Here is a 14,123-nt window from a genome sequence, read left to right as displayed (position 1 = left end):
AAATCACAAAGAAAAATACAGGAGTGAATAAAAAAGATGACAGTAAAGAACTTGTAGTTTATTTGGAAACAATACTGTTTTGCTATTCTCATGGTCTTTTGAAACATTTTGAACAAAAGCTCCTTTCCAAAAAGCAAGTACAAGAATTTTTATCTTTTCTCAAGGTCGGTTGTGTAGATAAGGTGGTTGGTTCATATTTATTCTTGATATCTTGTTCTGTCATCTACAGGTTTCTTTTTTTTCTCTCTCCCCACACCGAAAGATTTGTGGTGCCGGTCAACAGTCCTATTGCATATTTTCTTCCAGATAGCTCACACTGTCTTCACTTGAAGTTACTTGCTATATTAGTTGCAATTAGAGTCATTTAAAGTGTCAAGCAAGTTGGGCCTTTCATTAAGATGTGACAAAGTATCCTAATCTTAACTTTTATACAATTACCTTTGGTTGGCCTGTAAAACTCATTTTTCTCCATCTTTTGAAGCACCTACAATAATATTTCAGAGGAATTTGGACGACATCTGTGAGTCCTTCATGGTATCAGGCTGTAGAGTCAGCAAGAACTACCTTTCAGAGGAGCTAAGGGTCCCTCTGCTGGTGAGTAATGAGAATTCTCCCAGCTCAGTGGGTGGCAGGGGTTCAAAGCAGGGAAAGATTGAGAAATTTCATTCTGGATTATGGCCTTGAGTGTTAACCCTGGACTGAGGTAGTTAATTGTTTCAGGCTTTTCTTTCAGTTCCAATCAGTGGAAAGTTTTGGGCTGTGTAAGCATGTGCTCTGGAACTGAAGACGGGTGAAGGGAGCCTACTGTCCTAATTTGCTCTCTTTTAACATTTCATCGACCCTGGACAGCCTTTGTAGCAGTCCTATATATTGTTGGTTTAACAATGTCAAATTTTAAACAGCTTTTGTGATGTTTTTTCCTTATTGCAAATAAATATAAGATTACTGTAGAACATTTAGAAGATATATATAAGGCAAAAGAAGAAAAGAAAATATCATACCCCACCCTTAGTTTAGCACATTAGACACTTTGATTTATATCCTTCCAGTGTTTCTTGTTTATAGAAATAATTTTTAAGTTAAATAGTTTTAGAACAAACTACTTTGTGCCCCTCCCTGCTTTTTTACAGCTTCACTGAGGTAAAGTTGACATACAATTAAATTCATCCATTTAAAATGTACAGGTTGATGAGTTTTCATAAAACTATGTATTTGTGCAACACCATCATAGTTAGGGGCTTCCCTGGTGGCTAACACGGGAGAGTCTGCCTACAATGCTGGAGACCTGGGTTCAACCATAATTAAGTTTTAGAACAACTCCATAAAGTTCTCTCATTCCTTTTAGGAGCTTTGCAATTGTGAATATTATCCTTTTATTTGAAGTATCTTTTACAACATCATTTTAATGACCCTTGTGTTGTTTTGGATAGTTATACCATGATGTATCAGACAATTAGGCTACTTTGTTTCTTACTACTAAAAATTCACCATAAGAAAAATCCTTATAACTAAATCATTTTGTACCTTCATTATTATTTCTTTAGGATTAATTTCTAGAAGTGGAAGTGCTGAGTCAATGGTTAAAATTAGCTCTGTTACGAAGCTCTGTGTTGTTTAGTTACTAAGTCATGTCTGACTCTTTGTGACCCCATGGACTGCAGCATGCCAGGCTTTCCTGTCCTTTGCTATCTCCTGGAGTTGCTCAGACTCCATTGATTTGGTGATGCTATCTAACCATCTCATCCTCTGTTGCCCCCTTCTCCTGCCCTCAGTCTTTGGTCAGAGCATTTTATCTGTCTGCTCACGGTTACACATCTAGGTCCGAGAACAGGATCCAGCACACAGTATGCAGCTCAGGAAATAACTAGTGAACTGGCTGAGTACCTGTTGCTATATTGCATTCCATCAGAGAGAGGCCAACTTATGCTGTTGTCAACAGTGTGTGATAATTTAATAGAATGTTTTTCTGTTAAGAATAATTTTAATAGAAGCTATCCTAGATTTTCCAGGACAGATCTACTTAAAAATATTCTGTTCTGTTAGCCCATTGACCCAAGGAAATATCCCAGGAATTCTAATATTTTGGCATCCAAATGAAATCTCTTAGGTTTTCTTGTTATACTTACACAGCCATAGCAAAAAAAAACCCAAAAAACTTGTCAAACTGAATTTTGTTTTATGGATAGAAAATGCTATTTATTTTTGTCCCAATCATAAAAATTATAAAGAATGGCAAATATTTTTAGACAGTTTTGAATATTCAAGGTAACACAAAATTACTTCAGGCTTATTTCATTGAACAGTTTTGGGAGCCTTCACTATCTTCATTACTTGTTCCTGGCATGTTATAATTTTACATTATAAGCCACTGTCTCCATCAGTGTGGAACATGTGTTTTCCTTTTTTTAGAAAAGAGAAAAGGTAATGGATTATATACACTTAAATATGTTAAAATAATAAATGTTATGGTGTTTATATTTTTCCATAATAAAAAATTGCAACCCCTCACCAAGAAAGAGGGTGTGAGATCAGTTGTTTTTCAGAGTAATCCAAGGGATCAGGATTAGGATCCTTAGGAAAACCCATATCTAATCAAGGTTCCCTGGGGGATGGCAAAATTGTTCCCTGAAACTGAAAGGTCATTCTCTTGTGTTGCTTCTGGCCTCTTTCACAAGCAATAAAAAAAATAAAAAGAATGCCACTAAGTCACATAAACTCAGATACTTATTGTTGAGAGGGCTGTTAGGAGGTCAGAGAGCAGCCCTGTGTTAAGTACCATCTTTGCTTTTATCCTTCCTGCTAAGGCCCAGGCAGCTTTGAGGTGCCCCAGGTGGGGGCAGCAGAGTGCAGCTGGTTGCTAGAGAAATCACCCCAAGGCATCTGCTGCTGCTGCTGCTGCTGCTGCTAAGTCGCTTCATTCGTGTCCGACTCTGTGCGATCTCAGATGGCAGCCCACCAGGCTCCCCCGTCCCTGGGATTCTCCAGGCAAGAACACTGGAGTGGGTTGCCATTTCCTTTTCCAATGCATGAAAGTAAAAAGTGAAAGTGAAGTCGCTCAGTCGTGTCTGACTCTTCACGACCCCACGGACTGCAGCCTACGAGGCTCCTCTGTCCATGGGATTTTCCAGGCAAGAGTGCTGGCGTGGGGTGCCATTGCCTTCTCCCCAAGGCATCTATTTACCAGTTAAGAATTAGGAAAGGGAAACCATACTATGACTTAAACTTTTTTACTGGTCAGAATGCAAAAGATGTCAATGTTTCCAGCTGCTGAGGATGTATTAGACGAAAGCAAGAATAATTTTGATATCTATGAAAAAGTAGTTTGTGATGAGCTGTTTAGAAAACATAGTTTCATTGTCGAAAGCCCTTGAAGCCTTTCCGTTTTCTTTTTCTTCCTGTGTCTGTGTCACATTCACTGATATCTGAAGAGGACGAGAATACAGAATTGTGGAAGGCATTCCTGTTCACGTGGGCATCGTATAACTTTAGGTCCTTCGGGGAAAGTAATTCTTGGCAGACATTCCAGGACCATGTATAAGTAGAAAAGGTGTCATAAAAGGACTCATTTTTACTCTCTATTCCAATCAAATCTCCCCGAATCTTCCGCCAGAGGTTTAGCATTTGTTTCCGGTGCTCAAGGGCAATTCCCAAGTTATAGGTTTCTGTAGCTCTCTTTACCTGCAGTGAGAGAGCAGTAGTTTATAGTAGTTACCGCAAAATATCTTTGGTTTCTGGACCACAATTCTAGATACCCCAAAGGTTATTTTTTCAAGTTACTTGAATGTCACTGAATTTATATATTAGGTAGTGCCTCTTGAGGACACATGAGTTAGCAGTGGATGAACAATGAAAATGTATTACTTAGTAGTAGTGAGATATTAAGAAATTTTATAAGAATTTAAAAACATGGTAGACTAAAACAAGGAGGAAATGTGGGATGGAGATGGGCTCTTAGAACAACACAAGTGCCAAGGACAGCACTCTGTCCAGCCTACAGCAGGAAGGCAGAAGATGCTGAGCTAAGGAGGTCCACAAGAAAAATGAAATGAAAACAGCTCAGTTGTGTTTGACTCTTTGAGGCCCCATGGACTGTAGCCCTCCAGGCTCCTCTGTCCATGGAATTCTCCAGGCCAGAATACTAGAGTGGGTAGCTATTCCCTTCTCTAGGAGATCTCCCCAACCCAGGGATCAAACCCAGGTCTCCAGCATGGCAGGCTGATTCTTTACTGTCTGAGCCACCAGGGAAGCCCGGAGGTCCACAAGGATTTGATTAAATCTAAGGATTAGGTGGCCATGGGAAAGTATTCCAGGGAGAGGAGACAGCATAACAAATGCTCCAAGGCAATTCATCCCAGAGCTGGTAGGGGAGTCCAGGCCCTAGCGTATCACTAAAGAGTTAACTTTGAGGAGAGGCAAGTCAGATGTTGTTGCCGTAATCAAGGCCTAAGACTTGTTCTCAGTGAGGTTGGGGAGACCCCTTTTGTCAGGGAAAGTCATGCTGTAGCGAGACACTTTTCTGTGGGAAGTGCAGTGAGACCCTCAGTTGTGTGGAGCAGAAAATACAGTTGAAATATGCTGCCATTGCCGAGAGGGAAGCATTTATTTCTTAAGCAGGACAGTGACAGGTTGGATCTTCTTAGGACCCATTCTCCATAGCAGCTGTGTGGAGAACAGGTGGAGCTGTGAGGAAGGGATAGCAGGTTGGAAGTTGTTGTCCAGGTAAAGCCTAACGAGGGCTTCAGTTTAGGCAATAGCAATACAATGGAATGAATGGGACAGATTTGAAAAATCTTTGGGAAAATGGGAGTAGCCAGATTTGGTGATTAGTATAAGTGGGGAATGAGGAAAAAACATAACTTAAGGATGGTTGCCAAATTCAGACTTAAATTGAAGAAAGTGGGGAATACCACTACACCATTCAGGTATGACGTAAGTCAAATCCCTTATGACTACACAGTGGAAGTGAGAAATCGATTTAAGGGACTAGATCTGATGGACAGAGTGCCTGATGAACTATGGACGGAGGTTGTGTTATGGACATTGTACAGGAGACAGGGATCAAGACCATCCCCAAGAAAAGGAAATGTCAAAAAGCAAAATGGCTGTCTGAGGAGGCCTTACAAATAGCTGTGAAAAGAAGAGAAGCGAAAACAAAGGAGAAAAGGAAAGATATAAGCATCTGAATGCAGAGTTTCAAAGAATAGCAAGGAGAGATAAAAAAGCCTTCCTCCCCGATCAATGCAAAGAAATAGAGGAAAACAATAGAATGGGAAAGACTAGAGATCTCTTCGAGAAAATTCCAAGGGAACATTTCATGCAAAAATGGGCTCAATAAAGGACAGAAATGGACCTAACAGAAGCAGAAGATATTAAGAAGAGGTGGTACGCAGAAGAACTGTACAAAAAAAATCTTCACAACCCAGATAATCACAATGGTGTGATCACTCATCTAGAGCCAGACATCCTGGAATGTGAAGTCAAGTGGGCCTTAGGAAGCATCACTACGAACAAAGCTAGTGGAGGTGATGGAATTCCAGTTGAACTATTTCAAGTCCTAAAAGATGATGCTGTGAAAGTGATGCACTCAATATGCCAGCAAATTTGGAAAACTCAGCAGTGGCCACAGGACTGGAAAAGGTCAGTTTTCATTCCAACCCCAAAGAAAGTCAATGCCAAAGAATGCTCAAACTACCACACAATTGTACTCATCTCACATGCTAATAAAATAATGCTCAAAATTCCCCAAGCCAGGCTTCAGTAATATGCGAACCGTGAACTTCCAGATGTTCAAGCTGATTTTAGAAATGGCAGAGGAACCAGAGATCAAATTGCCAATATCTGCTGGATCATGGAAAAAGCAAGAGAGTTCTAGAAAAACATCTATTTCTGCTTTATTGACTATGCCAAAGCCCTTGACTGTGTGGATCACAATAAACTGTGGAAAATTCTTGAAGAGATGGGAATACCACACCACCTGACTTGCCTCTTGAGAAGCCTGTATGCAGGCCAGGAAGCAACAGTTAGAACTGGACATGGAACAACAGACTGGTTCCAAATAAGAAAAGGAGTACGTCAAGGCTATATATTGTCACCCTGCTTATTTAACTTATATGCAGAGTACATCATAAGAAGCGCTGGGCTAGATGAAGCACAAGCTGGAATCAAGATTGGCAGGAAAAATATCAATAACCTCAGATATGCAGATGACACCACCCTTATGGCAGAAAGTGAAGAAGAACTAAAGAGCCTCTTGATGAAAGTGAAAGAGGAGAGTGAAAAAGTTGGCTTAAAGCTCAACATTCAGAAACTGAAGATCATGGCATCCGGTCCCCTCACTTGATGGCAAATAGATGGGGAAACAGTGGAAACAGTGGCTGACTTTATTTTTGGGGGCTCCCAAATCACTGCAGATGGTGATTGCAGCCACGAAATTAAAAGATGCTTACTCCTTGGAAGGAAAGTTATGAGCAACCTAGACAGCATAGTAAAAGAGCAGAGATGTTACTTTGTCTACAAAGGTCCGTCTAGTCAAGGCTGTGGTTTTTCTAGTAGTCATGTATGGATGTGAGAATTAGATCATAAAGAAAGACTTGATGCTTTTGAACTGTGGTGTTGGAGAAGACCCTTGAGAGTCCCTTGGACTGCAAGGAGATCCAACCAGTCCATCCTAAAGGAGATCAGTCCTGGGTGTTCATTGGAAGGACTGATGTTGAACCTGAAACTCATACTTTGGCCACCTGATGAGAAGAGCTGACTCATTTGAAAAGACCCTGTTGCTGGGAAAGATTGAGGGCAGGAGGAGAAGGGGACGACAGAGGATGAGATGGTTGGATGGAATCACTGACTCAATGGACATGGGTTTGGGTAGACTCTGGCAGTTGGTGATGGACAGGGAGACCTGGCATGCTGTGGTTCATGGGGTTGCAAAGAGTCAGACATGACTGAGCAACTGAACTGAACTGAAGGTTGGCTCTTGGCCTTCAAGTCTCAGTGCCTAGGGAGATGGTAGTATGGAATCCTCGAGGAAGAGCCAGTTTGATGTGTAAGATGATGAGTTTGGTTTTGGATGCGTCCAGCTGGATATGCTGTGAGACAGCAGGGTAAATATGCTCAACAGGTAATCAGTGAGATGAGGCAGTACTGGAAAGATGTCTAGGCCAGTGACAGTTATGACTGATCAGGTGTATAGGTGGCAGCTGAAACAAGGCGAATCAGAGTGTAGGAAGATTGAGGGTAGGAACGGTGTTTTTTATTCTGTGGTATCTCCTAATCTCAGAACCTTGTTAACACTGGATAAATATTTACTGAACAAGTGAATGTGTTTAATAAGAAGAGCAGTAAGATGAGACTAGAAAACTAGGAAATATCAAGACTTAAGGAACTTAAATGTCCACGGACAGATGAATGGATAAAGAAGATGTGGGTTTATATATATACAGTGGAATACTACTCAGCCATAGAAAAGAATGAAATAAGGGCATTTCCAGCAACATGGGTGGATCTGGAGAGTATCATACTGAGTGAAGTAAGTCAGACAGAGAAAGACAAACATATGATATCACTTATATGTGACATCACGAAAAGATGATATGGATTAACTTACTTACAAAATAGGAATAGGCTTACAGACATAGGAAACAAACTTATGGTTACCAAAGTTTGAAGGGGGAAAGGGGGGAGGGGTAAATTAGGAATTTGGGATTAACAGATATACACCACTATATATAAAATACATAGATAAAAAACAAGGACCTATTTTATAGCACAGGGAAGTATAATCAATATCTTATATAACCTATAATAAAAAAGAATCTGAAAAAGGATATATTTATTTGTGTATGTATAACTGCATCACTTTGATGTATACCTCAAACACTGCAAATCAATTGTACTTCAACTATAGAAAAAAAGGGTGAACCTCAGGAAAAAGAAGAGAGAGGAAAGATACAGAGAGACACATAGAATTGAAGATGCATTGTAAAGGCTAAGAAAGTGAAAGTGTTAGTTGCTGAGTTGTGTCTGACTCTTTGCAACCTCTTGGATTGTAGCCCACAAAGCTTCTGTCCATGGAACTCTCCAGGCAAGAATACTAGGAATGGGTAGCCATTTCCTTCTCCCAATTCTTTACCATCTCAGCCACCAGGGAAGCCCCATTGTAAAGGCTAAGGAAGTAGAATGTGTCTTGGAGAGCTTGATCATTAGTGTCAAATGCAGAAGGGAGCTGGCATAAAATAAATACACCACAGTTTCTTTCTGGGAGACAAAAGTTGCTAAGAAGTGAGGGCACGAAAGCAGACACCCAGTACAGAGTTGCGGTTAAAGTGTGGATTCTACAGAATCCAAGGTACCTATGCTTATAATTCTGGTTTTATTACTTTCTAGCTGTGTGCCTTTGGGCAAACCATGTAATAACCTCTCTGTGCATAAAAATGACAAGGAGTAACAGTGCCTAATGCAAAGGTTTGTTGTGGTAAGTAAATGAATTAGTACCTATAAAGTACTTGTAGAGTGCGTACAGAGCACACTCCTGGTACCTAGGAAACGTAATTAAACTACTATTACTGTTATTCTTTTAGCTGCCATAATAAAGATTCAGTCACTCATCACAATTCCCTGAGTACAACCCTCACCGTGACTGCTGGTTTACTACCTTAACTAGTTGCTGTCTCCAGCATGAAACAAATGAATGCCCCAGAAATGATGCTGGGTACAACTCCAAAGGAGAAATGATCTGGTCTTAAGGACAGAGAACAGAAAAAAAAAAATCTTGGTTTTATGGTTGTAGTGTGTATGTGCTCAGCCATTTCCAACGCCCTGCAACCCCATGCCCATGGGTCCATGCCCTCTGCCAGGCCCCTGTGTCCATGAGACTTTCTAGGCAAGAATACTGGAGAGGGCTGCCATCTCCTCCTCCAGGGGATCTTCATGAGCCAAGGATAAAACGGGTCTCCCATGTCTCCTGTATTGCAAGCAGATTCTTTACCGCTGAGCCACCAGGGAAGTTCTATGGTTGTAGTAATGAAGTGGAAAACGTTTTTGTCCATGGTTTCTGGGAAGGCATTCAACAGTGAATACTCACGTGTGGTTTAATAGCAGCTGCATCAGCCACTGTCCAGTTCTGCTTTCTCTTGAGTATTTGATCAATGGTGAGGATATCAGTTGAGTAGCCTGAGGTAGGGTCAACAGGTTTTATATTTGCTGCCTTTATAAACATTTAAAAAAGAAGGTGAGTAACATATTTAAGTTGAATTGCATAACAAAGACAAAATACACAGAAATATACTGTATTATGAAAGGGTGTGTATATGATTTATAAGATTATTTCTACACCACTTGTCAGTTGCTTCAAGGCACCTGGTATAGTGCCATGTGTAAATGGCATCAAGCAAACTCTCTTAATAGTGAAGCCTAGTCACAAGACAAGTATAGACCAGAGGATGGTTTATGTTTGGGATGGATGTAGGGAGTAGAGAGGCACCAACTCCATCCTCACTCAAACTTGCAAAGCATTGAAAATGACTGTGCCCTCCACAGAGCACAACCTGGACTACTTCCAAAATTCTCACAGGAAACCAGCCATCTGTTTTTCCCTGTTCCTGGACTGCTGAACAGTGTTGATGGAAATCATATAAATATGCAGATTGCTTTCTTTGAAAATGTGTATGACCCAGGCTCATCCAGGTTCTCAGTACTGCTTGACATTACTTTTCTTCATTTGCAGATCTTATAGCTCTCACAGCGGCTGCTGGAAAACCAAACCTTTAAACTCCCTTAGCTAATGATCTTGTCTCTTCACATTTATCTAACATGAATTCTTTTTGCTCTTCTTTCCACCTTAGGATTTTTCCATCCTTTAACTCATTTTTTCCTCCTTCCCTCTCATATGTGAAAGTTTTTCCTAATTTTCAAGGTCTCTTTGTATATCATTATTTATTCACCTCCCTTCAATTTACTTCTTTCCAGCGCTGGTTTCATGGGTGTATGACTTGTGTAATTACACAGGGCCTTGTCTTTAGAAGGGCCCTGAGTTTGGTTTGATGTTTTACGTTGCTGTTTTTAAATTTTTAACTATTTTTGGACAAGGGGACCTACATTTTCATTTTGCACTGGGCCTAGCCAGTCTTGCCTCTCTTCTACATCTTCAAACATCTTCAGTTTCTCTTTAAGCAGTGGTTTTCAGCTTTGGATGCATAGTGGAACTTTAAAAAGTCCTGAGGCCAAGGCCCCATTCCCAGAGATTCGATTTAACTAGACAGAGTTGAGGCCAGGACAGCAGGACTGTAAAAGCTCTCCCTGGGGGTTCTGTTGTACAACCAAGATTGAGAACCAGAGTTCTAAGGGTTCTTCCTCCTGGATATAAAAGTGCTCATCTCTTACATCTTGAAACAGATACTTATAGATTCCAATTCTCCATCAAGCTATAGTTTCATGTTTATCTTCCTGTTACAGAAACAGTTAAATTTTTGTAAGAGGATTTGATCCCCCCTCCTTACTGCTCCTTTGCATTATCAGTTTCTGAAGAGGCATGACAAAAATCTTCCACTGTGATTATGGACTTGCTTATTCATTTAATATTTATTTTTACCATGTATAATACCTAAAAAGTCTAAAGCTAATCCTTCTTATTCTGTTAAATATCACCTTATCTGTCAATTTGTTACGTACATACAGATTCAGAATAGTTTTATCTTCCTGATGATCAAAAATTTTTTTAAATTGAAGCATAGTTCACTTTCTATATTAGATTCAAATGAACAAACAGTAATTCAACATTTAATAGATTATATCCCATACAAAGTTATCATAAAGTATTAGCTATACTTCCTGTATTGTACACTACATCCTTGTAACTTGTTTTATATCTAGAGTGGTTTGTACCTCTTAATCTCCTTTACCTATTTTGCTCCTGTCCTCATCCTTCTCCCTCCTGGTAAACAGTTTGTTTTCTTTATCAGTGAATTTGTGTCTGTTTTATTTTGAAGATTCTCCTGATTATTAAAAACCATTAAATAGCATCTTTATGTTTTGCCTAAATTTTCTCTCCCCCCTCCAATAAATGGATAACAGCTTATTTTGATTTGTATTTGCCTGATATATCTTCTTCTGTCCCTTTATTTTCAAGTTTCTGGGTCATAATTTAGGTAAAAAGATATATATCTTAAAACTACTTTAAAAAAAATCAGCACCCTTTCTTTTAAACTTGAAAATAATTCTTTCTTCCTTCCTCCCTCCCTTCCCCTTATTATTTTTTTTTAAACTAGTGTCTTTAATCGTTTCTTGTGATACTGATATATTTGGATTTTTCTGCCTATTTTGTTTCATACTTTCTATTTTCCCATGTTCTCTTTTTTTTTTCTTATTTTTTTATTCCTCTATGGTTTGGCAATATTCATTTTAGTTTTTACTGATTATCTTCATGTTTTTAATATTTACAATTAATGCAACAAATTATAGATTTAATCAATATCGTAAGCCTCTCCCCAAACAATAAAAAGAACTTAGCTTTCATTCTGAGCACCACCCTCCTCATCTTCCATGTTAGCATGGTGTAGTATTTTATTTCTTATTGTCTGATACTCTCCAAACCAGTACTTCTTTTTTTATTTCAGTATATAAATGTTTAATTCTGATTGCTTCTTTGGGTTTTCATTTTCCCAGGTATATGTAAAATTTAATAAAATGTGTATGCTTTTCTCTTTTATCTCTCTTATGTCTTATATCCCATGTGTTTTCCAGCTTTTTGGTCTTGGGCAATCAAACATGGAAAGATAACGTCTCAGGGTAGTTTTAATTTGGATCTTTTATGAAGAGTGAGACTGAGTACCTTTTTATGTTTTTGAGAACTGTCTGCTCATATCTTTTGCTCATTTTTATATAGGTTAGTTTTTTCTAATCACTTTGAAGCTCTCTGATGTATGAGTTGCAAATGTGACTTTTTTGCCATGTAGAATTTTAAAATTATTTTTTATTTTTTAACTGTGCCACACAACATGCAGAATCTTAGTTCCCCAACCAGGGATTGAACCCATGACCTTTGCAGCAGAAGCATGTTGTCTTAACCACTGGACTGCTAGGGAAGTCCCTGAAACTTGAAAGTTTCATTCCTTGGTTTCTAATCAACATTTATAGTACATTAGATTAGATGTTATAATAGACTAGATTAGAATTATAGTACTATACATTTTTTAGCAATTTTAATGATTTGTTTAAATTAAATGAAATATTTATTGTTGTTGTTTAGTTGCTAAGTCATGTCCAGCTCTTGTGATCCCATAGTCTATAGCCTGCCAGGCTTCACTGTCCATGGGATTTCCCAGGCAAGAATACTGGAATGGGTTGCCATTTCCTTTTACAGGGGATCTTCTTGACCCAGGGATCAAACAAGCGTCTTCTGCATTGGCAGGTGGATTCTTTACCACTGAGCTATGAGGGAAGCCTTTTACACCTGGATTTTAAATTTAGGAACATGGCTATGGAGTCTGGTTTGAAATATCATGACTGAAAATATTTGTCATTAAGAAGCACATTACTAGTTCTGTTAAGTTAGAACTTAAAAAACCTAAATATTGAACTGATATGACATAATCCAAATCTCACCTGTGTTTTCCAGTCTTTTTTATGGAAAAAATAGTTCTCAAAGAAATTCAGAGGTTCCTTTCTCTTCAGCATTTCTAATTTCTGTATGTCTTTGAATGGCTTTCCCATTACCACTCCATCCACATTAGGAAACAGTGGAAAGATGGGTATTTTTGAATATGGGCTATCTGAAGGAGGATTGCATTCTGAAAATATAAAAACGAAAAAATGTAAGAAGAAATTCCCGTAGAAGACATAACCGTGATGCCTAATTTGCCCTTTGCCTGTTCATCTCCTCAGTGGCCCTGCCATCCCTTCTTCATTCTCCTGCTCCCACCACCCCACCCATCCGCAGACTTTCAGCTGTATCCAGGTGTCTAGGGATTCAGGTAAAATGCACATTTGTTTCAAATGATATCTGTGTGACAGACCAGTCACTCAGAATACGCTGTGGCCCTACTCTTAAAGCACTTGGCATCTAGTATTTATTTCTGACCAGTAATATACACACACATCTTTTACAATGGTGGGGAGAGGACAAATGACTCTTACTCTTGAGCTCGTCGAGAAATTTAAATAAATCCTTTTCTTTCATTATTGCAATCCGAGCAGCATTAGCGAAAGCAGCTGTGCTTGAGCTTGGAGGTATGCATATGTCTGGCTTAAATCTCCTTTTTCCATAACCCGTAGTATCGGGGCTCCACACCATTCCTGAGGTGGTTTCCTGGAATTTTCTTCGGAAATAGCTAGGAAATAAAGATAATTTAGAGATGGTTAAAAAGTGCCTGACTGTTGGACAGAAAGAAAAAGAAGTCAATTTGCATGTTATATATGCTGAATATGTTTAAGTTGTATAGTCATTTAATACCATTTATGTGACATTTATAGAATATCTACTGACATTTTCCACAGACCATTTGATTACTTTATATATGCAGTCCCTGGGCTCTGGCTTCCTTCCTCTGCTCCAAGACTTCCCAGTCTTGTCTAGAAAAACACCAAGCAATTTTGATCTCTGACAAACCCTTAAGTGGTATCAACTTGACTATAAACATTAGTCATGCCTACTATTATATTATTTTGTGGTTTTTTAAAATTGAAGTGCAGCTTCTATACAATATCATATGCTACAGGTGTATAATATAGTAATTTTATGTTGGGTTTTAAAATGCAACATTTTTTAAATTGAAAGAAATTCTCATTGCAGAGAATCTGGAAGAGTTAGAAAAGTATAAAGAATATGTTACCAGTAATCTTATTATCCACAGATGTCCACAGTAAATCACTACTGTAATTCTTTACAATCTGTGTGTGTGTGCGTGTGTGTGCGTGTGTGTGCGTGTGTGTGCGTGTGTATGTGCGCGTGTGTGTGTATGTGCGTGTGTGTGCGCGTGTGTGTGCGTGTGTGTGTGTGTACATGTACATGCAGTCATGTGTATGAATGTATTTAGGAGATATGTTACTGTGCATTTTAGGTTATAAATTCTTTATGTGCCACAGGCTACATATGATAAAAGGTCTCTAACTCACAGCACAAACATTCCCAA

General features: G+C 39.0%; 1 protein-coding gene across 3 annotated transcripts in view; it reads right to left on the bottom strand.

Moving 5' to 3' along the window:
* Window positions 1-2,169: 2,169 nt before the first annotated feature.
* Window positions 2,170-14,123, bottom strand: part of EFCAB3 (EF-hand calcium binding domain 3) — a 152,759-nt gene continuing 140,805 nt past the window's right edge. For all 3 annotated transcript variants that reach the window (XM_060395751.1, XM_027974361.3, XM_060395752.1), the window contains 4 exons: window positions 13,129-13,322; window positions 12,598-12,782; window positions 9,080-9,202; window positions 2,170-3,678 (listed from right to left, as the gene is read on the bottom strand). In XM_060395751.1, coding sequence (XP_060251734.1) covers window positions 3,352-3,678; window positions 9,080-9,202; window positions 12,598-12,782; window positions 13,129-13,322 — 829 coding nt within the window. In that variant the 3' untranslated portion in view covers window positions 2,170-3,351. The remainder of the gene's footprint in view (window positions 3,679-9,079; window positions 9,203-12,597; window positions 12,783-13,128; window positions 13,323-14,123) is intronic.

This window comes from Ovis aries, chromosome 11 (genome assembly GCF_016772045.2).
Source record: "Ovis aries strain OAR_USU_Benz2616 breed Rambouillet chromosome 11, ARS-UI_Ramb_v3.0, whole genome shotgun sequence".
NCBI lineage: Eukaryota > Metazoa > Chordata > Mammalia > Artiodactyla > Bovidae > Ovis > Ovis aries.
Note: the sequence above shows the minus strand (reverse complement) of the source record. Positions and strands in the feature narration are given on the sequence as shown.